The 22,980-nt window shown below is 35.1% G+C and overlaps 1 protein-coding gene across 4 annotated transcripts in view; it reads left to right on the forward strand.

Annotated features, from left to right (window-relative positions):
- LOC149210837 (serine/threonine-protein kinase Nek2-like) overlaps positions 1-10,372 on the forward strand; it is a 65,973-nt gene extending 55,601 nt beyond the window's left edge. For all 4 annotated transcript variants that reach the window (XM_089396806.1, XM_089396809.1, XM_089396807.1 and 1 more), the window contains 14 exons: positions 376-692; positions 849-915; positions 1,316-1,381; positions 1,936-1,982; positions 2,078-2,123; positions 2,252-2,332; positions 2,456-2,498; positions 2,633-2,682; positions 3,629-3,710; positions 3,832-3,881; positions 6,380-6,453; positions 7,777-7,828; positions 7,936-8,565; positions 8,639-10,372. In XM_089396806.1, coding sequence (XP_089252932.1) covers positions 607-692; positions 849-915; positions 1,316-1,381; positions 1,936-1,982; positions 2,078-2,123; positions 2,252-2,332; positions 2,456-2,498; positions 2,633-2,682; positions 3,629-3,710; positions 3,832-3,881; positions 6,380-6,453; positions 7,777-7,828; positions 7,936-8,565; positions 8,639-9,826 — 2,562 coding nt within the window. In that variant the 5' untranslated portion in view covers positions 376-606 and the 3' untranslated portion in view covers positions 9,827-10,372. The remainder of the gene's footprint in view (positions 1-375; positions 693-848; positions 916-1,315; positions 1,382-1,935; positions 1,983-2,077; positions 2,124-2,251; positions 2,333-2,455; positions 2,499-2,632; positions 2,683-3,628; positions 3,711-3,831; positions 3,882-6,379; positions 6,454-7,776; positions 7,829-7,935; positions 8,566-8,638) is intronic.
- Positions 10,373-22,980: the final 12,608 nt, after the last annotated feature.

Here is a 22,980-nt window from a genome sequence, read left to right on the forward strand (position 1 = left end):
GCATTTCGTCCTACTTGTAAATTTACGTTTTTCCTTTTCAGCAATGGACTGACTTAGCCTGATTAATTTGACGGAACTCAGTTTTGGCCGAGTCTTTAGCGAGATTGTTCTTCGTAAAGTCAGATTTGGCTCCGTTGTTACCTTGCCATGCCCACCATTTATTTGTGCTTGTCGTTTCGAATATGCAATCTGGTTATGTATCAAAACCATAGTTTTTCGTCCAGACTTAATTGTGTGTGTTTTAAAGGACTTTGACATTCTTCTGGGCTTAAATACAAATTTCAGGGGATTGTGTTTTGACTTCTTTTGACAGGACTCTAGCTAATTTCTGAGCCATGTGTATGACCCGACAATATTATCTGTTTGTCTTTACAGGCTATTAACTGTTTTGGGTTCCTTCCGGCGAAGTAGAGCGGGCGTTGCATTGTCTCGTTAATGAAGACTCAAGTCAGGCGCTTTTTCTGTAATAGCTGTGCTATTGAATCCCCAAATACGAAATCTGTCTGAAATTGAAAAAATATCACTGCATCATGAAGATTTGAAAGGAAATACCTATCTGGAATATTATTCGACTGACTCTGGAATTGACTGCTTGTGGAGTCCAAAATGGATCACTATGAGGCGATGGAGCAGATTGGCAAAGGGGCCTTTGGGACTGCGATTCTTGTACATCATAAGCTTGAAAAGAAAAAGTTAGTAGAAGCACAGTTACATATGATTCTGCGCGATTTCAGTTTAATAATATATGGTTTACCAATAATGCTTTTTTAAGGACTTTTCGTTCAGGATTTTACATTGGCAACAGCATGGGCATGTACAGATTTTAAATGGTTGTCAAAATTCTGCAGGTATGTCTTGAAGAAGATTCGTCTTGCCCGTCAAACAGATAGATGTCGACGATCTGCCCACCAAGAGGTACACATTTGTCTCCCTTTGTTTGTATATACCTCTTCTTGATTGTGTTTTTTTTTGTCGAATGTGTTTCTCAAACCAGTGCTACTCCAATCGTCTGCTCATGTCGTCATGTATTTTTGCCCTTGCCTTCTGTTCGATAGCCCACTCATTTAATTTGTAGGGCATAATTTTGCAAATTATAGGGTACCTAAAAATGTTGATATTTCATATTAAATCACTGATGGTGTGAAGACAGTGGGATATATGGCTTGAATAATGTTGAATTATGAAACCCTGTTGTGCATCTCTGATTCTTCTGCGTTTTCTCGTAACACTATGCAGTTGTTTATTTATATTTGTTCTCATTCACATTCGGTTTCTTTGCTATTCTGATTTGTGTTCTGCATGGCTGGTTTTCCAGATGGCCCTTATCTCGAAAGTACATCATCCCTACATTGTGGAATACAAGGAGTCATGGGTAGAGAAGGTCTGTTATTGTTCTCCTTTTGCAATAAAAGATATTTGAAGCTACCATATTAGATCTTAATATCATTTTCCATCTGATTCCATTGTGCTTTCCGGAAGATATAATTGGTGCTTCTTAATTGGAAGTGGATTTCAATTGATGTAGTTTAGTCCAGGTTTGATGCTACAGGGCTGGTCTACCTTTAACAAGAATGAAATGGTATTTTGAAAGAATTCATCCTGTTGAACATGCATGCTTTTTCTTTTTACTGTTTTAATACCATAAACTATATGCCAGAAAAAAGTAATATCTTTCGAAAAAATATGGTGTCTTTGAATTGAGAGATATGCCCTCTCATTTAGTAATAACGGATTCCTTAATTGTGCAAGCTAAATTATCTGTATGGTTAAACATCTCTATGTTGTGACTTCCAAATGAACATATCCTATGGCACCAATCCTCCTGAATTTTTTTATTGCAGAACCATGTGCCTTATCTTTATTTGTATGGAAATCTAGTACATTTTTTGACTGTAATGTGAAGTTTATTAAGTGTCTTGAATTTTTTCTTGGCAGGGATGCTATGTGTGCATTGTTTTAGGTTACTGTGAAGGAGGGGACATGTAAGTTTCTCTTGTCAGTAAAATGAGGTTGCTTCTTATACAGATTACATTATCTTTTGTTTAAATGTCTTACTAAATTGCTATGATTAATGCAGGGCCGAAGCAATAAAAAGGGCTAATGGAGTGTATTTTCCGGAAGATGTCAGTGTTGGATGTTTTTTTTTCCCTAACTTGTTAGAGCAGCTTTGCGAATATTCTACTCAAAATGCTTGCAATTTATATTTCTAATGTCTATGATCATTTAAAAGTTTACTGGATACATTTTTCAGAAACTTTGCAAATGGTTTGTACAACTTTTGATGGCTGTGGACTACTTGCATTCGAACCATATCCTTCATCGAGATCTGAAGGTTAATTTTTTGCACAGCTTTTCATCTAAGTATTTTTGCTACTGTTTCCTAGAAAGGACAGTACTAGTTTAATCATGTAGCTTGAGAACTATTAACATGAATCAAATATGATGCTATTTTCAGTGCTCAAATATTTTCTTGACAAGGGAACAGGATATCCGTCTTGGTAAGTGTTGAACATTTTGCTCTTGTCACAAATTTCTATTTTTTTAATAAATACCCACACTGGAAATAAAGCTGTGAATTTTATTCTGTGAAAGAAGAATATCAGCAGTTTAAGTTAGTATAAGGAATCTGCAGGAGACTTTGGATTAGCGAAGAGGCTGAATGAGGACGACCTTACTTCTTCTGTGAGTTTTTTTGAAAACTTCATACTGTTATCTATATTCATAGTTTAAGTGTGCGTTATGTTCAGTTTAGACTTATAAAGGCCATATTAGATATATAGTTTGGTTGAAAAGTGTTGAGCATTGGTTTTCCTTTAAGTGTTTTTTGTGAAATTTCAGTGCATGGTATGTGCCAGAGCTGTGCTATAACACTGATTTACACATTTTTTCAATTGTTTTTACAATTTTAGTTTACAGTGTTCTAAATCACATCCTTGCATGGCCATAATCTAGGTCGAGCCTTATATTGTATGGATTGTGTCAAGCTGTTATGATATAATCCAAAGCATAGTATTTATGGTTGTGCAACTTGAACACACTGATAAGAAAAATATCAGGTTTATGTTTGTGATTTTGTGAAATTCTGTTTTTTGTTGGTATGGGTATGAAAAATTCTCCAAATTCTTTGATCAACCGGGCTTATTTCTAAATTGTGGATTTTTAAGACATTGTATTCAAGTAATTTTAGAATAGCATTACAACAAAAGTAAATCATCTAGCAGACTATTGAACTTTTCTTCTAACATAATACGATCTTATGATGTTTTGTCCATGTTTGAAAATAGTGGCTGGGAGTTGGACATCCATCGATTTTTTTTATTGAATTCCAAATATTTGAAATAGAATTTCATTTTTCTGGCTGTTCTGCCATGAATATTCTGCTGGCAGAAGAACTTTTGCATTTTCCATCTACAGTACAAGTTCATATGTTTTGGGAGGACGATGGATGATGATGTCAGCCAAATACATATTTCCTGTAATAGAATCTGAACTATTTTTCAAAACAAAAAAGCCAAAAAATTTGAATTAATGTCTGGCTGTTGTTACAAGACACTCTGATTGGAAAGTCTCCTGTCATAAACCCTTGGTGGTAATTACCACTTGTTTTTTGAATTCATTCGCTTTGCAGGTTGTGGGAACTCCAAATTATATGTGTCCTGAGCTTCTAGCAGATATCCCTTATGGATTCAAGTCTGACATTTGGTCACTAGGTAAATATTGCCTTCTCTTGTTCAGACCCTGCTGTTGATCATAATTGCATTTTTTATTATTTAATGTTCATCCCTTTGCCTTTTTAAAAAGTCTTTAAAGTCGGAGCTCAATATTTTGCAGGATGTTGCATGCATGAAATGACTGCACACAGGCCAGCATTTAAAGCATTTGTAAGTTTCTACTGTACATTTGTAAGTTTCTACTATACAAATGTTGGCTTTCCTGGTTTAACCATTAACAAATGGTACACTGAATTCATATTTGACTGTAAAATACAAAGTGTTGTAAGGGCCTTTTTCACCCAGGTGTTGAACTAGGGTTTGATTGATTAATTCAGTGTTGTGAACATCTTGATAACACCCCAATTTTATCTCGAAATCACGATTTTTTGGCCTAGCTGATGTTTGCTGGTTTTTACCGATATTTTGATGGTATCTTGATTTTGCCGATGTTTGCTGATTTTTACTGATTTTCCTGATTTTTATGATTTTTTGGTTTTCTGGACCCTTGCCGATTTTATCCTGATGCCGATGAACGTTGAACACTTGTCAAAGGTGCAGTGGACATTTTTCATGGGAAGTGGATCAGGGATCATGGACATTTATTGTAGCAGACGTCTACCGGTCTAAGAGTTAGGGTTTTGAGTCATGCTTGAGAAGTATTTAAGGATATAATATAGGGCTGAAGAAGGTCAATTTTCAAAAGGGTTTATATGAAGGTCAACCTGCTGTCTGAACTTTGAAGTCTCCATCTGAGTGAGTTGGATCAGATGGACAGGCTCTGGTTATGTATTGGATTATGCTATGACAAGGATCTGTTTCAGAGGGGCTTTTCCTCCCTGTTTTAGGGTTTCCCATGATAGACCTTGTGTGCTGTGATTCTGGTATGTTTATTAGTGTTATGTCTCTTTTCAGGTTATTGTTTTCTTATAGTTGGGACCCTATACCATGCTGCTGATAATGGACATATCATGTTAATGTTAGACTCTATAGTACACTTGTCATTCTTTGGTTTCAAATCTGTTTACATTAGCATTAGGTGTTGTCTTTAATGTTTATGAGCATGTCCAACATGCTCCAGTATAGGTGCAAAGCAGAAAGAAAAAGGGAACATTAATGGGGTATAAAGCAATGGAGATTCTCATGAAAGCGTAAGTCTAACTAAAATTCTGAAGAACGAATTAATACTTGAATGGGAGAAAATTAGGTTTCATACAGATAAAAGCTATGAAAATTGTACTTTTATTAGGTGTTGCATATGGGGTCTATGAGAGAGTAAGAGCATTAATACCATTGGCTATGCCTGCTGACTTTTATGATAGCTTAGTCTCTAAAACTAGATAAATTTTGTTTTGTATTGGCACTCACAAGGTGCTACTGCTTATGTTTGTGTTGGAAACAAGTGCTCTAAATTTATAATCGTGTAACCCCAAGAGTTAAAGAATATACATCTTATCTTTGCAGTATATAAGTTATAACATATAAATATAACTCAGGTATTTATTTTAGAAGCATTTCCTCAGAAACTATCTCACACAACTTACTAGTAACTATCACATTGAATTGTTATTGATTTTGGTTATCACCTCAAGTAAGCAGAAGAGAGATATATTCGGTTTACCTCTCTTATAACTTATAAGTTCTTAACTCTTGGTGGCTGTTGAAAGTGAAGCTGTCTTCTCAATTAATGGAGTGCCTTCAAAAGTTTCACACATTGCCATCATGAAAAGCACCAGAATTGAATTTAATGCAGTCCTTCTTCATAAAACAAGGTGTATTTATCTGATAGAACATACTCAGTACTGGCAAAAGTAACATAAATCTTCTGAGTTATGGAGAATCCTAAGTGGTTTAAACTTTATATTCCAACAAATAATTCACCCGTCATTCTTGAATTGCCAGCTATAATTATCTTACTTTCACCAGGAACTTTTGAGGTGGCTTGCTTTTTTTGAAGCTGACCTTTAAGCAGAACTTCAATAATTACCCCAGAATGTTTTCAACTTGAACTAGTAACTCAATTTCAAGCATACTTCTGGTGCTTTTGTTACTATTTTTAGTCACTTGTTGGCCACACCTTTAAGTTTTCTTCCTTTATTCCATCATTTAATATATTTTGGTAATATTTATTTGACATTTCTTCACTCCTTAAATTTTCAAACATGCATCGGCATTCTTCCCAGCCCTGCCTTCATTCTTGTTGCAACCATTGCCAAATATGTATCCATATTAACATTTGTTGAAATTTGAAACTATTTCATGGGCACTTGAGTTTCCTTTTTTCAGTTTATACAAAGAAAATTATAGTTCTTTCTTGAGAGAAAAAATTATGACACCCAATCCACTGCTGATTTGGTTGTATATGGCATCTTACAGTAGGCTGCTGTGTTTGAACAACAGATTGGTCTCTTGTTTCCTTCCACAAGATTTTTAGTTTGTTCACATGCAGGATATGCAGGATTTTGTTAGCAAAATAAATAGACCATGATAGGGTCATTTCTAAAGCATGTATTTGAATCTTTTCTTGATAGATAAATACTATTATAAATAGTCCCCGTTTGATTTGGATGCGCGGTTGCGTGTGGCATCTTACCATATACTTGTATTTTCACAATAGATCAGTGTTTCTTTTGCTTCCACAAGATTTTTAGTTTTCTGTTGATGTGCAGGATATGCAGGGTTTGATTAGCAAGATTAGTAAGTCTACATTAGCTCCCCTGCCAAGCTTGTATTCCAGTGCCTTGTAAGTTGATCTCTCTGAAAATAAATGACTATCTATGCTTATTCTTAGCTTCATTTGGAAATCCGTTTGAACAACTGTAAAATTAATGTTGAATTTGTAATGCAGATTCCTTGTCCTATTGGCTGAATTTATTTATTATTCTTGTAAAGAATGCTTCACAAAAATATACAGTGGTTTCTTGAATCCTTCCACTGTAAAATGCTTTAACTTTTATTCCTATTTGAAATTGGTGCATCTCTGCATGCATGTATATACAGATATATATCATATGAAATGCTGCTTATATCAAAAGAGAGTTTGATAGTTTATTAATTTTCTAATTCAGGCTGGATAATATAGTCATGCCTAATATGTCATGCTGGTAGCAGTTGAATCTTTCCATATGGCATTGGTATATGTGCACTTTGGTTTGGCGAGGTTTTGTCTATGTTCCTCTTCAGTTTTCTGGGTTTGACCTATTTTCTATCATTAAGGAGACAAACTATCTGAAGATGCTATAAATGGTTTATGTTTGACCTTAATTATGTGCATTCTCCAACTAGATACTATGTCAGGCTGGTTCTCATTTCTAACAAGATCAAGAGAAATTCCATATGAAAAAGGTCATGTGTACGGTTTCCATGCAGAGGCACCTAGATTCTTTGGGTTTCATCTGCACACATTGAGAAACCTCTCTTATGGTTTGCTACTGGACATGTGCTAGGCCAACTGAATCCTAATCCTCTGAAGAGAACAATTTAAATGTAGGGGCATTGAAGTTTAGAAATAGTTTGGAATCTTGGATGGGTTGAAGACAGGCATTATTTTACATTGAAACTTTGTAGAAAAACTGATCGGCCCTCAATACAATATTTGCTGGTCTGTACTCCTTTGATGTAACTACATTTCTAGTTGTCCTTGGCATGGCCTTTCAAGTTTTATGATTTTACCCCACTTTTATTCTGCTGTGTTCCGTCAGTTTTTTCCCTCATTGAATTTCTTTATGAAAATCTTCTTTCAGCCATTGTTATTATTAGCATATTAATTTTCCATTGTTTTAGTGGATTGGCAATAATCAGTGTTAGAAGTTTAGAACACCTGCAGAAGTAATACGCTGATTTGCATTTTCTTTAGAGAACTGTTATGCTTCAATCCTTCATGAATCAAGTACGCTGTAAACATGACTGAGATGTTATTTGGTTGTGTATGACAATGCTACATCTCTAGTGTGGTACAACCATAACCCCAGTTTAGAGATTTCTTCAAGAATAATTCTTTTGTAAAAGGCTTCCGTTCTCTTCATCAACGGCATTTTAACACATGTTTATAACTACCATGCTGCAGTAAAGGAATTATTAAAAGCATGCTAAGAAAGCATCCGGAACATAGACCAAGTGTAAGTTACACATTCTTTAGTACCACATAGAAGCTCATATAGTGTTTCTATGGATAACTATATTTTTACCACATCCAACTTTTGTTTAATTCTTTACTTGCTGACAGGCCCGTGACTTGCTAAGGCATCCTCACCTTCAGCCTTATGTTGCAAAATGCCGGCCGCAATGTAGTTTTAATCGTTCTCCAACCCCAGATCGGTTCCTGGGTGATGGATATTGTATTGAAAAGGATAATAGAGATGGAAACCACAACATTAGAGATACAGAAGGTTCCAGTAATAGTGATAAAAAAAGTACAGTGGGACCCCCTTGTGACTATGTTAATACTAGAGGTTGTACATTGGAGGATAAATTTTCTCATAACATTGGAATTGAAAGTAATTGGTCTTACACAGGAATGGAAGTGCCAAAATCACCAAGACGGAGATTTTCAAATAGTCATGCAGTTGTCCAGGATTCAGATAACTTGAATTATGAGTGGTCTGAGGATGTTCCATTGGACAAGCAATCTGCTCTTCGCTTTTATGCCCAAAATCTGGAGACAATAGAAGATAATAATAAAAAGGAAAAACATTCTAGAGTTTACATTAAAAATTCCCCTGCAACAACAGCAACACGTCTTACAAAAGGTGTTCCTGGAGTTGGAAGTCCTCAAACTCCTGATAGAGCAGGTTCAACCTCTAGACTGAAAGCAGAGTCCACAAAGAAGACACATCCTATTCAAATCAGGCAATCTGTAAGTCTATACTTATTTCCACAATTCTGTCATTTTTTTTAGCTTATATTGACTTGTATTGGAACTATGGCAGCTGCCCAACAGAGAGCCTTCACCAAATATTGGGTCGACACCAAACTTGGATAATAGAGCAAAACAGTCTCAGCAACCATCTGGTGCACCAAGTTCAACTCCAACTGCCTCCACTCGCAGGGCTTCCCTTCCCTTGCCTTCAAAACCACCAGCTCTGCGGCCTACTTTAGCAGCCAGCACTCCCCGCAATGGAACACCTAAAGTAGCAGCAACCAATGAAGATTTGACAACACCCCAGCCACGGAAATCTTTTGCAAGCCCACGAGCATCAGCCCCTTCCTTTGCCAGAGCTCGATCATTTCATGAGACAGCTCAAACTACTTCTGAAGATGCAACTGTTGAATCTCCTTATTTGGCAAAAAATATCTTGACTTCCCATCATTCAGAAAAGCACAGTTCTAGAAGGCATCAAGGCAGTCAGTCTCCTGATGTATCAGTCAATGCACCCAGACTTGACCGAATTGCTGAGTTCTCACTAGCCCTCAATGATAAGTTGCTTCCCATTCGAAACCAGAGACATAAGGATGTTCCTTTAGACACCCCAAAGAAAAGTCGTCACTCTGGACCAGCAACAACAAGTAGGCGACTGGAAAGGTCTATCTCATCGATCTCAGGCACGGATAGAGATGATTCCAATGGTGATAGGACGCAGGAAAAGTGCACCATCCAGATTAATACAAAGGCTCCTCCTCCTGCTCCTCAGGTGAAACCAGCTTTTAATGATGTTATCCATGTGATCAGACACAGTACTTTTAGGATTGGTACTGATCAGTCGGATCCAGAGACATGCGACTTAATGCAAGGAAGAACAGACATGGGTTCCTTAGTTGATCTAGGCCATAGCAATCTAGATGTTCTGTCGGTTCCTACTGGAACTACAGTCACCAGTCAACATATCTTAGATCAGCAGCATCAAGTAACTTCAGTCTCTAGCAGAGAATCTGATCCTCAACAGCGAAGCAGAGGAATTGATGTTAAATCATATGAACAAAGATCTGAAGCTTTGGAAGGTTTACTAGAACTCAGTGCACGGTTGCTTCAACAACAGAGAATAGAAGAACTTGGCGTAGTACTGAGACCATTTGGACGAGGAAAAGTCTCCCCAAGAGAGACCGCCATTTGGTTAAGCAAAAGTATGAAGGAAGCAATGAGTAACGACCAGTACACTGACAAAGAGGGACAATTCTAATACAGCTCCACTTAGCTTATGTCCGTTGAGTCTTTCTTTGTGTAAATATGTTCTATTTGGTTTGGCTCTAAATGTGCCCATGATTGCTACAGTTACCCTCAATTCTTAACCCCTGCGGTCCTAGTGCCTTTCTTAATCACAGGAATCTGAATTTAGATTTCGGACTTTTGGGCATCACGTCTTTTCTTAGACAAAAGAGTTAGTTGTCTGTAGAGGCTCTGGATTGTGGGCAGGATTGACTGATTAGTTTCAGTGCAAGTTTGCCTCTGGGGTACCTAACTGTCAAGTAAACTGTGGGTGTGGCGTTGTTGCCATATAGTTTCTTAGTGTTCAAGGTTGGTGTTTGCTTTTGTTCAACACGAGAAACATTGCTAGGAAGATGAAGGCTCTCAGTTAAAACAACATTGTCTCCATACCATGGGAGGACGTATCATCATCTTGTGGTTGATTCCCGTGGTTGAGATTGTGATGTTAGAAAGAATGGCGGATGTTATGCAAATAGTAGCTTACAATTTTGGCAGCAGTAAAATTCCTGCCCAGATCTTATTGCGTGCTTACCTCTTTGTTCGCTGTTGTATCTTTCATGTTACTGCTACACTAAGTAATCGCCACATCAATCAACATTCATATAATGTGTTGTTGCCATAATCATCCAATGTAAATATATAGCAGATTATGTCCAATATAAAATAGTTTAGTTTGGTACATAATTGTGATTAATAATAATAATAATAATAATAATAATTTAATTTTAAAATTAAGATCACAGTTAAACCAGACACTAAATTAGGAAATATAGAGACAAAAAAAAACCCACCTCCACAGTATTGAATATGATCATTGCCTTGTGTACTGAATTGCAATGGTCATTGGACCTTTTCATGTTCTTTGTCATCTGTTGCAGACGTAGCTTTCATTGTTGACTTGGGGGTGATTTTGCTCGCGCATTATCACTACCGCTTTTTCCTACTCACGGGTTTCTTTCCTTTCAATTGGATTCATAGTTCACACTTTGGTTGTGGAATCATTGTCATGTCAGTCAAAGTGTGTTGGATTGTGTTTTTCGATCTTTACCTGATTGGTGATCACAATTGGATTGTGTTTATCAATCTCTACCTCTGATTGGTGGTCACAATTGGATAGTGTTTTTCAACATTTACTGGCTGGTGATCACAATTGGATTGTGTTTTTCAACATTTACCAGTTGGTGATCGCAATGGTTGTTCCCATAAAGTGCTCTTTTGCGCTGGATACAACCATGATTGTATTTGGGTTCCTTGTAATGTTTTATTATACTTGAGCAAAAGGCTTACCGTAAAAGTTGCTTTCTGAGGCCGTTCCTTCCTTTCAATTCACTTTTAATTGAACCTTGATGTCTACCTCATTCAATCCTTATAATTCACCTTACAATAAGTCCTTTTTTTGAGGCTGCTCCTTCCTTTCGATTCACTTTTGATTTAACCTTGATCTCCACCTCATTCCATCCTTATAATTCACCGACATGTGGGATGACCCTAAGTGAAGATAGTGATATTGGCATCTTCCAGCTAAGAAGTTAGGGTATTGGAATATTGAAGGCAAATCTTTAAATAGTGAATTGACTAGAAGTTTGCAAATGAGCTAGCAGATGTTTCATTGATGTTTTAACTAGCGTGTGTGTTTAGGTATTGGGTGAGCACAATGAAGTGAATGGTTGACTGTTTTGCACCTCTATTGGATGCCCTAAATGAAGGTGTACTCCTTGATCTTTACTACCAGCTTAACATTGAATAGATGGCATCGAAAGAAAGCAACAAATTGTGTGCCATGCAAGACAAACCTTGAAAGACCTTTGGTTAAGTAATTAGTAAGAGAGTGATGTTTTGTCTCAACAACAATGCATGAAAATAGGAATGATACTATCAAAGTGCAACAAGAGATTATCTTTTAGTTTGAGGAATAATTTCTTCATAAAAGGGGCTAATATATGAGATAAAAAGAAAACAAGGTGCATGAATTAAAAAATGAGCAATGTTTAGATTGATATTAAATAGATCTATGCAAAGAGGAAACGAGTGAGAGAAAGTAAATAGAAATATAAAATGTGAGCTTAATTTAAGAAAAAGTAATTTAGTATTCTAAAGTATAAGATAAACAAGCATATTCAATAGAACAAAACCACCAATGCTAATCAGTTATTGTACAATTATTATTAAGCTATGCATGATAAGCAACTTAATGGATTTTACCTTTTTTTCGGAAATTACTTAATGATATTTCTTTTACTAGTTTACTTTGAAAGAAATGGATGCATCTCTCTAGGTTGAATTTTGTGAGGATGAGATTCACCTTTTTTCTTTATTTTGAATAAAACAAGTACATATCTCCAAAGTCTTGGTAAGAACACAATTTGTTGGTGAATAGGTAGCCATAATTTTTAGAAGTCAAAAGTTACTAAACAAAAGTTTTGTAGGTTAACAAAAGATTGTAGACCCAAATTATGGTGATAGCAAAGAACCATAATACCATGCGTATTGCATGACTTAATATATAATATATATAATAATGGTTTAGTAAAGGCATTATAACTACACAAGGTAGAATAGCGATAGATATATTGCAAAATTTATGTGGATCACATATTCACAACTTCTACAATGAAACAATTTAATTGGCCCAATTTAATGGTTGCATGTCACAATATAATTACAAAAACCCTTCGAGGAATCTCAAAGGTATTATGAACAACCTTGGTCCAATTACAAAGTCATATTATCAAAAGATCTAATGAGATAACTTGATGAATGAAGCAAAATGTTAAAAAAGATGATCGTCTTGTGTTTTTAAACACAATTTTCTACTATGAAAATAGAATTGCATATATCAACCTCAATTGTTTTGCTTACAAGCTCATAATTGTATAAGATCCTATAGCTCAAAGATATTCTATTACATAATTGTATAAGACCATTTATTTCAAATAATGCCCAATAATACTAATTAATGTTAATAATGACCCTAATTACATTATAGAGGTAGCTTGTGGGATAAGTTAGGGATTTACTTTCTCTGTGTATAAATAAGGATTCTCTAAAACTTGTATGTTTACATTGTTCATATTGTTAAGAGTAACATGTGAGCTTTTTCCGTGGTGTTAAGACTAGGGAACTTTAGATGTAAATATCATGTACATGCAAAAGTGTGGTCACGTAAATTTTTAGCATGGGAAAAGACAAAGACATTGTTAATGTATCTGTACAGAACATTTGGGCTATGTGTAATGTATTTTCAACTTATTGTTTTATGGATTTACTCAAACTTCAAGTATAACAAGTATGAGTACTGGTCGGAGGTGGAATTAAATTAAGCATTAAATGAATATTCACTCTACATAATTTTGATAAACTCATAGTGAGGTAAAATGGAAATACATGAAAAAATGTGTTTCTTTTTAAAATCTATATATTTTGAATGTATTTCTAGTTTATCTTACTATAAGTCTATCAAAAGTATAAAATGTGGGTATTTATTGGATGTATAATTTAATTCCACATTCAACAAGTGCTTACACTTGAAATTTGAATGCTTTTTAAAGCAAATAAATAAAAATTATGATAAAAATAGCTATCTTTTTCCTCTCCAAAACTATTTACTTTTATGGTTGATATCATTATTTTGGATTTTATTAGTTCTTTTCAAGTTTGTTGATAACACATTTTATACCTAGAAAATTCTCTCATGTGATATAAAGAAAATGAGAAATATGGAATGTCCAAACCAAACATGAGGAGGGCCCATGAATGGTCATATGATAGATATGAATGTGGAGCACAATTTTCACTATGATAATAGAGATGAGTTACAAATTGAATTCTTATAAAACAAGTGCTACATAGAAGTTAGTCCCTATTGCTTAGTTTATATATTGTTAAATTGAAGTAGAAAAGAACTAAAATTGTTTATATCCCATTTCGCAATAACATAACAATTATATTTATGCAAGAAAATATATTAGCTTTTGATGCATTTATTATTTATTATCTTTGTTAATGCTACCATTAAATGTAATCATAATAATTTTTGATATAGTTGCATTGGTAACTTGAGAAACTTGTTTTGTTTCTCAAGTTACCAATTTTCATATTCCTTATGTTAAATACATCATGCACTAATGGTTGGTTGTTATTTTTCAAGTGTTATATATCCACTTTATGTTAGATATAAAATGAATCATCAACCTTCCTTCTATTAAAATATTGTATATTATGACATAGAAGATGCCTCTTCATAAATTGTGGTCATTATTTTTATAGTTAAATGTTTTAACTATTTTCATATTATAATTATGGATAATAATCTTATGATTATTATATTTTAATTAACTATTTTATGGTTGTTATATTTTACTAATTTATGTTGAATTTTTTTAGTGTTTTTAATTTATCTAATAATAGAAACTTATTAATGTTAACTTGAGTAAGATAGTAGAACTCTCATTAAATATTTATATTTATTATTTTATATATAAATGTAAATTTAGTTCATTTAAAACCTTTGCAAAAGAATATGTTCTTTTTAAGCAATATGAAATCACAGTTTATTTCAATTACTTTGGCCACTAACATTATACAGTGATTGAGTTGAAGCCAAGTTCATGTGACTTTAGATTAGTTTGAGTTCAAAAAAGAATTTGAAAGTTATGTTTTGGTGGTTGGGAGAAAAACATTGTTTTTTAAATGATCAAAGAAGTGTTGAAAATAGCAACAAGAAATGATAGAAATAGAATCAATAAATTCCAGTTAAATTTGTCCTTAAATTAAACTTAGAATTAAAATCGAATTCTTTTCTCATAGAAACTTGTAATAGTTAACTAAGTTAAGTTGACTTAGTTAACTTAGGAATTTCGAGTTGAGAGTCCTTCTGAAGTCATGTATATGTTCTCCCTATATTATAGGGGTCCAATATGAGTTATTTGTGAGTTGTAATTAGACAACCCGATTTACTGAGTTAAGCTTAGTTAAATTAGTTCCAAATTGTTTGAGGAACCAATAGTGAGTTAACAGTCAATTGCTGCACTAATGCACTCAACTAGTACTACTCAAGTTAACTGTAGATTCCCTCATAAAAAACTCATGCATGTTAGTTCAGAGAAAGACCCAGTTGAGACTAGTGTGCGGGGACATTATAATCTAAGTTGTATAATTTTCTGAGTTGTACAAATGGTGCACGCAATCTGGAATTGAACCTTGAAGGGATTGCATAGTTTTGGATGCACTAGTTTGCCATTTATATGGGCTAATCAACCATATGAATTGCGCAAGGAAATAGGGGTTTGGAGAGCTGGAGAATTGGCTAAGTGTTGGCCAAGATGTTGCTTGTGAGTTGGAGATTGATTTTACTAAGTGTTGGGATTGTTCTTGTGAGAACAAACATTGTATTATCATTTTGGATTTATGATATATGCTATACAGATAGTAGGGGTTTTGAGTTGTGGCTTTCCCCGGATACTTATTGCATTATGTGCCATTGATGTTCTTCCTCTTGTCGATTATTTCTTTCATCGATATTTATGTGCTTTCGCTATAAAGAGTAGAAGTATATTTTTGTCTTGTGCTTTAGTAAATTGCATGAGCTTATGAATCTACAATATTTTCTACATGGTATTGGAGCTGAGAACAATATACTAGAGGAGATTTTGAAGTTTTGAGTTTTTGGGTTATAGGTGAAATTTGAATTTGCAATACATACTTTAGGATCGACAGATGATGTTCTATGGTTTGCGGCTCAGTATGCCTTGGATGGTAGTTCAAATTATATAGCCTGGAAGGATAGAATGGAGGCTGTGTTGGAAGACAATGGATTGTGTTATTCTCTACAATGTCCCAGGCTGAGGAGGAAATCAAAAGAGGTAACTTCAAACCACTTGTAGTTCAGTAGCTATCCCTACTGAACTAGAGAGGGATCTCTCTAAGGATTTCTCAATGAATAACTGGAAAAGAAATGGATTTTAGGCTAGATGTATAAGTCTTGTTTGAGTATTTGAAAATTTAGGGTTTTTTAGGTTGCTGGACCATGGATGAGAGCAAGCAATTAGGTCAAAGTATCAAGTTTGCAGTAGCAAGCATGAAGAGGAGCTAGATAATAATGTGTTGTGGTGAACTTAAGATTTAGTCAATGTAGTATAGGTTTGAAAGTTTAAGAAATCATAATGAGCTTGTATTAGCATGAATTCATTAATCTAGAAGGAGAGTACATAAACATGATTTTCCACATAAACAAAGTTTTGAATTCAAGAATTTTGCCTATATGACTGTAAGGAAAACCATAAGAAGAAAGCAAAGCATGTTAAGCGAGATGAACTCATCAATTAGAAATTGATATGAAAGGAACACAACACCACAGACTCACTGAACCAATATTCCTGAAAAATAGCTGCAGCTGCTCCTTGATTAACTGTATGAAAACATAAGGTACAAGTTTATCCACAGAAGTCCAACCCTTCTCTCTGAATGATAAATGATACATATAGACTCAATCAAACAACTTCCCCACCTTCAGGAGTCGAATTCCTAAGTGGTGGAACTGTTTCCAAGATTCTCTCAACCAACAAGTAAGAATAAGAAGGTAAAAAACAAACTCTTCTTTTAGACTTTGATTTGAGTTTCACTTCCTTTATGAGGTCTAATTAACCATAAAAAAACCTATCATGCTTATTTATTAATGATTACATCATTTAAACCTCGAACGGTTGAACTTACATCATGAGTTTGACTTTGACCAAGTCAAACTAAAAACCTATGAAATTACACAGTGAAATTTTTAAATAAAAATTTAGAAATTTGCAGAAGCGCAACGCCAACTTTGAGGCAAATTTTAGGTGCCTTCCTCAGGGAAAATTTGAGATCTAAGAGAGCGGTCAACTAGCCTTACCTGTCTACTTTCCAGAACATCTTGAATTTTTGAAAATGACGTATGAGAAGGTTTTCAAAAGTTGATTCTTCCAAGGTGTCTCCAAAGCGCAACGTCTATCAAAAATAGTGGCAGAATTATGATTTTTGACCATTTTTTCTCATTTTTCTCAAAATATGAGCCTTGTCTGAGAAATCTGATGAAATGGATTTTGAGAGGAGGTCATCAGCTTTCAAAAAATATAAGCCATTTTTCACTTGGAACCCTGAGGAAAAAGTGTAGTGCCAAGGCGCTGCGCTTCTGTGACTAGCCCAATTTCCGAATTTTGCACGAAAATTCTCAAAAAACAAAAAATGCTCAGAAAACCCATAAAATTGGTCATAAAGTGAAAAATGAGGCATGTCATGCTCTCATGGATGCTTCAGCAAGCATCTCCAAGTTATCCCTCTCATTTTTGTCCTTTAAGGTTTCCTTTAGCTTGTTTTTCAATTGTTTGAGCTTGATGTTGCAAATCATGTTTTTGGTTTAATAATGGTGGGCCATGTGCCTCAATTGCTGGTTGTCCCTGTTGGCTTTGTCAAGAAGCTTTTCTCAGTGGCCATTTACCTTAATTAGCCAATACTCTCTATCTTCATTGATCTCCAAGGAAATTTTGTCTTTAATGTCTAAGTCTTCATCTAGCAGATTATGTTCTTTCTCTTCCTTCAATGCCCTTTTGAGTCTGTTGGTCCTTGGCTTCCTTTTTCCAACTTGTTTTTCATGTTCATCATGTTCACCAGGTTCCAACACTGCTTTATCTTTGCCTCCTTGTTGCAACATTTTAGATTGCTTTTTCTCCATGATTAGCTGTTTGGCCTTAGGCTGACTATTTTCTTGCTCGGGGAAGGAAATGATGAAATGAGGAAGTTAGGGAAGGGAGATGATGATAGGGGATTTTTGGGAGATGCATAGGGGTTATAGAAATATTAAGAAGTTTGAATGGAGTTAAATGAGAGAGGGAGATGAGTAAGAGAAATTAAAAAACAGTCCTACTAGGAAAATTGTTTAAATTGATAGGTATGAGCTAGGGTTTGTGAAAAGGTGAGGTAAACTAAAAGTAAATGAGTTGCTTGGTGGATGATATGATGATTTATATATACAAAGAGGTATGAAATGGAAATTCTTAAAGTTTGAAATGTCCTATCTGACAAAACCCACCATTTGCACTAGCTTTGAAGCATGAAATTGATATAAACCCTAGATGAACAAAATTCACCATTTGCATTTGCTTTGCCCAAAGAAAAGAGAGAGTAAGATGATGGTAATTGTTGAATAGCTTAGAAGAGAAAAAAATCAGATTGAAAGCTTAGTTTTGGAATTTGGGTGAGTTTTGGCAAGTTTTGGGCCACTCTATCCTAAACGCAGCGCCGTTGACAAAAGCGTAGTGCAGTTCATAGAAGCGCAACAAAGTTCACAGAAGTGCAATGCCAACTTGAAACCCACGTTTAAGGGCCTTAAACTACTCCAAATTGTGAACTTGATAGCTCGTTTGAAAGATCTTGAAGTCCTCTACAACATGGATTCCTAAAGAATATAACTTGGACACTCCAGCAGGGAGAAAAATGCAATTTCCCAAGGTCTCTCCAAAAACACAACGTGCTTCTAACAAAAGTGCAACGCCAACTTGCAGAACAATTTTGACTGCCTTCCTGAAGGATTTTTGAGCTGAAAGTGGTATGGTTGGAAATATTATGATGTCTTCTACACAATAGAGTCCTTAAGCATTGCCAACACCTGCTCCAAATCCCTGAAAAACTGTCTTGAAGTCAAGCTTTCTAGAAGTGTAACAACTCTCCCATTGCAAGTGTAGTTTGCGAATTTCTCTCAAATAATAATACCTGTGCATAAACTGGAGGATGTTTTTGTTCCTTGAACTATCATTGACAAAAACCTCTTTCATTTTTGTAAACTTCTTCTCCATTTGGTCAGAAACATATTTTGAAACAAAAATGTCCCTATGAGAAATGATGAGATGAGGTAGTGTACTGCAACATTGTCTTATTTGAAATAAAACATTACCTTTACCTTTATTTTTCTTTCCCTAAGCTGCTAACTTTCTTTACCCACTTAATTACATGATGGACATGTTTTTGTTTTGACATATGGTATCATGATGACACATGGAGTGAAAACCCTAGACGATGACCTAAAATGAGGAATTTAACCATTTCATGACCCAAGACATTTAAATGAAGATATGATACCTTAAAGAAGACAATGACCATGATGAGTGATGTAGAACACGAGTAAGTGAAGGGAGTAGCAATGACATAGACACAACAACTAGTGACCAAATGTTTATTTGAAGACTCATTGAAATGACAAAAATTTGACCGAACACCCTAACAACACCTTGTAAGAACATATTTGATCATCGGTGACAGGTTGAACTGACTGACACTAACATTGGCTCCAGCTGGGGATGACAGCTCCTTGGAGGTGTCAAGAACACCGTAGACCTAGTAGCCTTATCCATTGGGCATGGAGTCAAATTGCAAAGACTAAATTCAAACTAAAAATTTACTGACTAATTGACCTTGACAAAAGTCTAAAATTGACTAAACTTATGGCAGAAGACCATCGAGATCTTATGGCCTTCACCTCGGGCTTCAAATCCTGATGGTAACTGCCCACCTATTGAAGATATATATACAATCATGTGTAATGATCCATCCAGTGTAACCAATCCAACAAATGGCCAATTATTTGAAATCTGCTCGTATTTTCCTTGAGCATGTAGAAAAAACAAAAGCTAGGCCACTCCAAGTGTCCGTTGAACATGTGCTCATGATCCATAAATACAAGAAAATTCATCTTCCCAGATGGCTGCAACAAATCAGTGTAAGGATCCTTAAAAATCTGAAATGTTACCTTGTTTTGAAATCCAACAAAAAGACAAATACTCCTTTCATTTCGATCTGAAAGAATACTTGTTTGTTGATCCATAGGAAGGCATAGGGAAGTATGACTTTCTACCACTTGAGTGTTGGTTCTAAATTCGTCAAGCATGAGAAACTCTGATTCTATCTTTGGCATACTGTCTATCTTGGACTCATACTCTTCCAGTTCATAATCTAAATCATCCTTGAAAAGAAAACATTCTTCAAGATTATTAAACATGTTAGCCCTATCCTCTTCATGAAAGAAAACAATCCTTGTTCGTTGATCTCCTTGCAGGAAATATACATCACAAATTGGCTTTCTCACAATCATTTTCTGTATTTCATCAGTCTCATGACTGTCATCATTTAAACCCAGATTTCCATTTTCAATAATGGAAGAAATTTCATTTACACATTTTTGACTGTGTGAGCACTGCAAACTTGCCTTAACTTGGGCTGTAACATGGTTTTTAAGAGCTGATCTATTTCATCTTTAGACATAGGAGAACACTCATGGCTCGGTGATTTTCATTTTCAATACCGGGAATAGGCCTTTCTCTATTTTGATCCCAGTGTGTTTCATCGAAGGAGGAAACTGCTAATTCTTGTTGGGAGGAAAAATCATAAAGGGATTCTAATATATCTTCTTCTTCACATTATTCACCCCCATATGAATTTTCAAGAAAATGAATGAAATTTTTAGAAATCTCACAACATCTATCCATCATTGATAAGGAAAAATTACAGTTTTGATAATGTTGAAAGGAAATTGAATGAAAATCCTTTAGAGAACATAAACTAGCATATGGTAGACTCTCATACCATTTCCTCGTTATTTCCTCAAAGGTATCCATGAAGATCTTCATCAGACAATCTTCAGGAAACTTAGTCTTTAATCTGTGAATATGAAAATGAAATTTGACCAAATGCAAACTAGCATCTTCTCCATCCTGACCTTTAACTTTGGCAGCCTTGTTTTCCAATCTATATAAGGAACATGATTCGGAAAAACAAGAATATGAGCTCAATTCATAGGAGCATATTTTCGAGCAGTTGAATCCATTTTGAAAACAATTAAGTCACAAAAAATGTTATTCAAACTACCGGTTTTTGAAAAGTGGAGCCGCCATGAGAATTCTAAACCTTTGGATTCTTCGACACTGGAGTCACCAGGTGAAAGATCAACAAACTTTCTTATGTTTGAAGTGGTTCACCATTAACAATCAGATTTGATCCTTGTCGTTCTTTCCCAGGGAAGATATGATCTTTTGTTCCCCGGCAATGACACCAAAATGTTATCCTCTACAATGTTCCAGGCCGGGAAGGAATTCGAAAGAGGTAACTTCAAACCACTTATAACTCAGTTGCTAGCCCTACTGAACCAGAGAGGAAAATCTCTAGGGATTTCTCAATGAATAACTGGAAAAGAAATGGATTTTAGGCTAGACGTATAAGTTTTGTTGAGTATTTGAAAATTTAGGGTTTTTTAGGTTGCTGGAGCAGGGATGAGAGCAAGCAATTAGGTCAAAGTATCAAGTTTGCAGTAGCAGGCATGAAGAGGAACTAGATAACAATGTGTTGTGGTGAACTTAAGATTTATTCATTGTAGTATAGGTCTAAAAGTTTAAGAAATCATAATGAGCATATATTAGCATGAATTCATTAATCTAGAAGAAGAGATACATAAGCATGATTTTCCACATAAAAAGAGCTTTGAATCTAAGAATTCTACCTATATGACTGTAAGGAAAAACATAAGAATAAATCAAAGCATGTTAAGGGAGATGAATTCATCAATAAGAAATTGATATGAAAGGAAAACAACACCACAGTCTCACTGAACAAGTATTCCTGAAAAATTGCTGCAACTGCTCCTTGATTAACTGTATGAAAACATAAGGTACAAGTCTCTCCACAGAAGTCCAACCCTTCTCTCTAAATGATAAATGATACATATAGACTCAATCAAACAACTTATTCACCTTTAGGAGTCGAATTCCTAAGTGGTGGAACTGTTTCCAAGATTCTCTCAACCAACAAGTGAGAGTGAGAAGGTAAAAAACAAACTCTTGTTTTAGACTTTTATTTGAGTTTCGCTTCCTTTATGAGGCCTAATTAACCATAAAAACAACCTATCATGCTTATTTATTAATGATTACATCATCTAAACCTCGAACTACTGAAGTTACATCATGAGTTTAACTTTGACCAAGTCAAACTAAAAACCTAAGAAATTACACAGTGAAATTTTTAAATAAAAACTCAGAAATTTTCAGAAGTGTGGCGCCAAATTTGAGGCCACTTTTATGTTCCTTCCTTAGGTCAAATTTGAGATCTGAGAGAACGGTGAAATAGCCTTGCATGTCTAGTTTCCAGAACATTTTGAATTTTTGAAACTTACCCATGAGAAGGCCTTCAAAAGTCGATTCTCCTAAGGTGTCTCCAAAAGCGCAGCGCCTATAAAAAAAATAGTGGCAGAATGATGATTTTTGACCCCTTTTTCTCAAAATCTGAGCCTTGTATGAGGAATATGATGAAATGGGCTTTGAGAGGAGGTCATAGGATTTCAAAAAATGTAATCCATTTGTCATTTGGAGCCCTAATGAAAAAGCGCAGCGCCCTAGCCCAATTTTTGAATTTTGCACCAAAATGCTCAAAAAACCAAAAATGCTCAGAAAACCTCCAAAATTGGTCATGAAGTGAAAAATGAGGTGTGTCATGCTCTCAGGGATGCTTTAGAAAGCATCTCCAAGTTATCCCTCTTATTTTTTTCCTTTAGCTTGTTTTTCAATTGATTGAGCTTGATGTTGCAAATCATGTTTCTGGTCTGGTAATGGTGGGCCATGTGCCTCAATAGCTGGTTGTCCCTGTTGGCTTTTTAAAGAATCTGTTCTAAGTGGCCATTTACCTTACTTAGCCAATACTTTCTATCTTCAATTTCTAAGTCTTTATGTAGCAGATTATGTTTTTTCTCTTCCTTCAATGCCCTTTTGAGTCCCTTGGTCCTTGGCTTATTTTTTCCAACTTGTTTTCATGTTCATCATGTTCACCAGGTTCCAACACTAATTTACTTTTTCCTCCTTGCTGCAACATATTAGATTGCTCTTTCTCCATGATTAGCTGTTTGGCCTTAAGCTGACTTTTTTCTTGCTCAGGGAAGGAAATGATGAAATGAGGAAGTTAGGGAAGGTAGATGATAATAGGGAATTTTGGGAGATGGATAAGTGTTTTAGAAATCTTATGAAGTTTGAATGGAGTGAAATGAGAGAGGGAGATGAGTAAGAGAAATTAAAAACAATCCTGTTAGGAAAATTGTTTAAATTGATATGTATGAGCTAGGGTTTG

The sequence above is a fragment of the Pinus tabuliformis genome, chromosome 1_2 (genome assembly GCF_031772625.1).
Source record: "Pinus tabuliformis cultivar Carrire ecotype Pingquan chromosome 1_2, CPIR1, whole genome shotgun sequence".
In the NCBI taxonomy this organism is placed as follows: Eukaryota; Viridiplantae; Streptophyta; class Pinopsida; order Pinales; family Pinaceae; genus Pinus; species Pinus tabuliformis.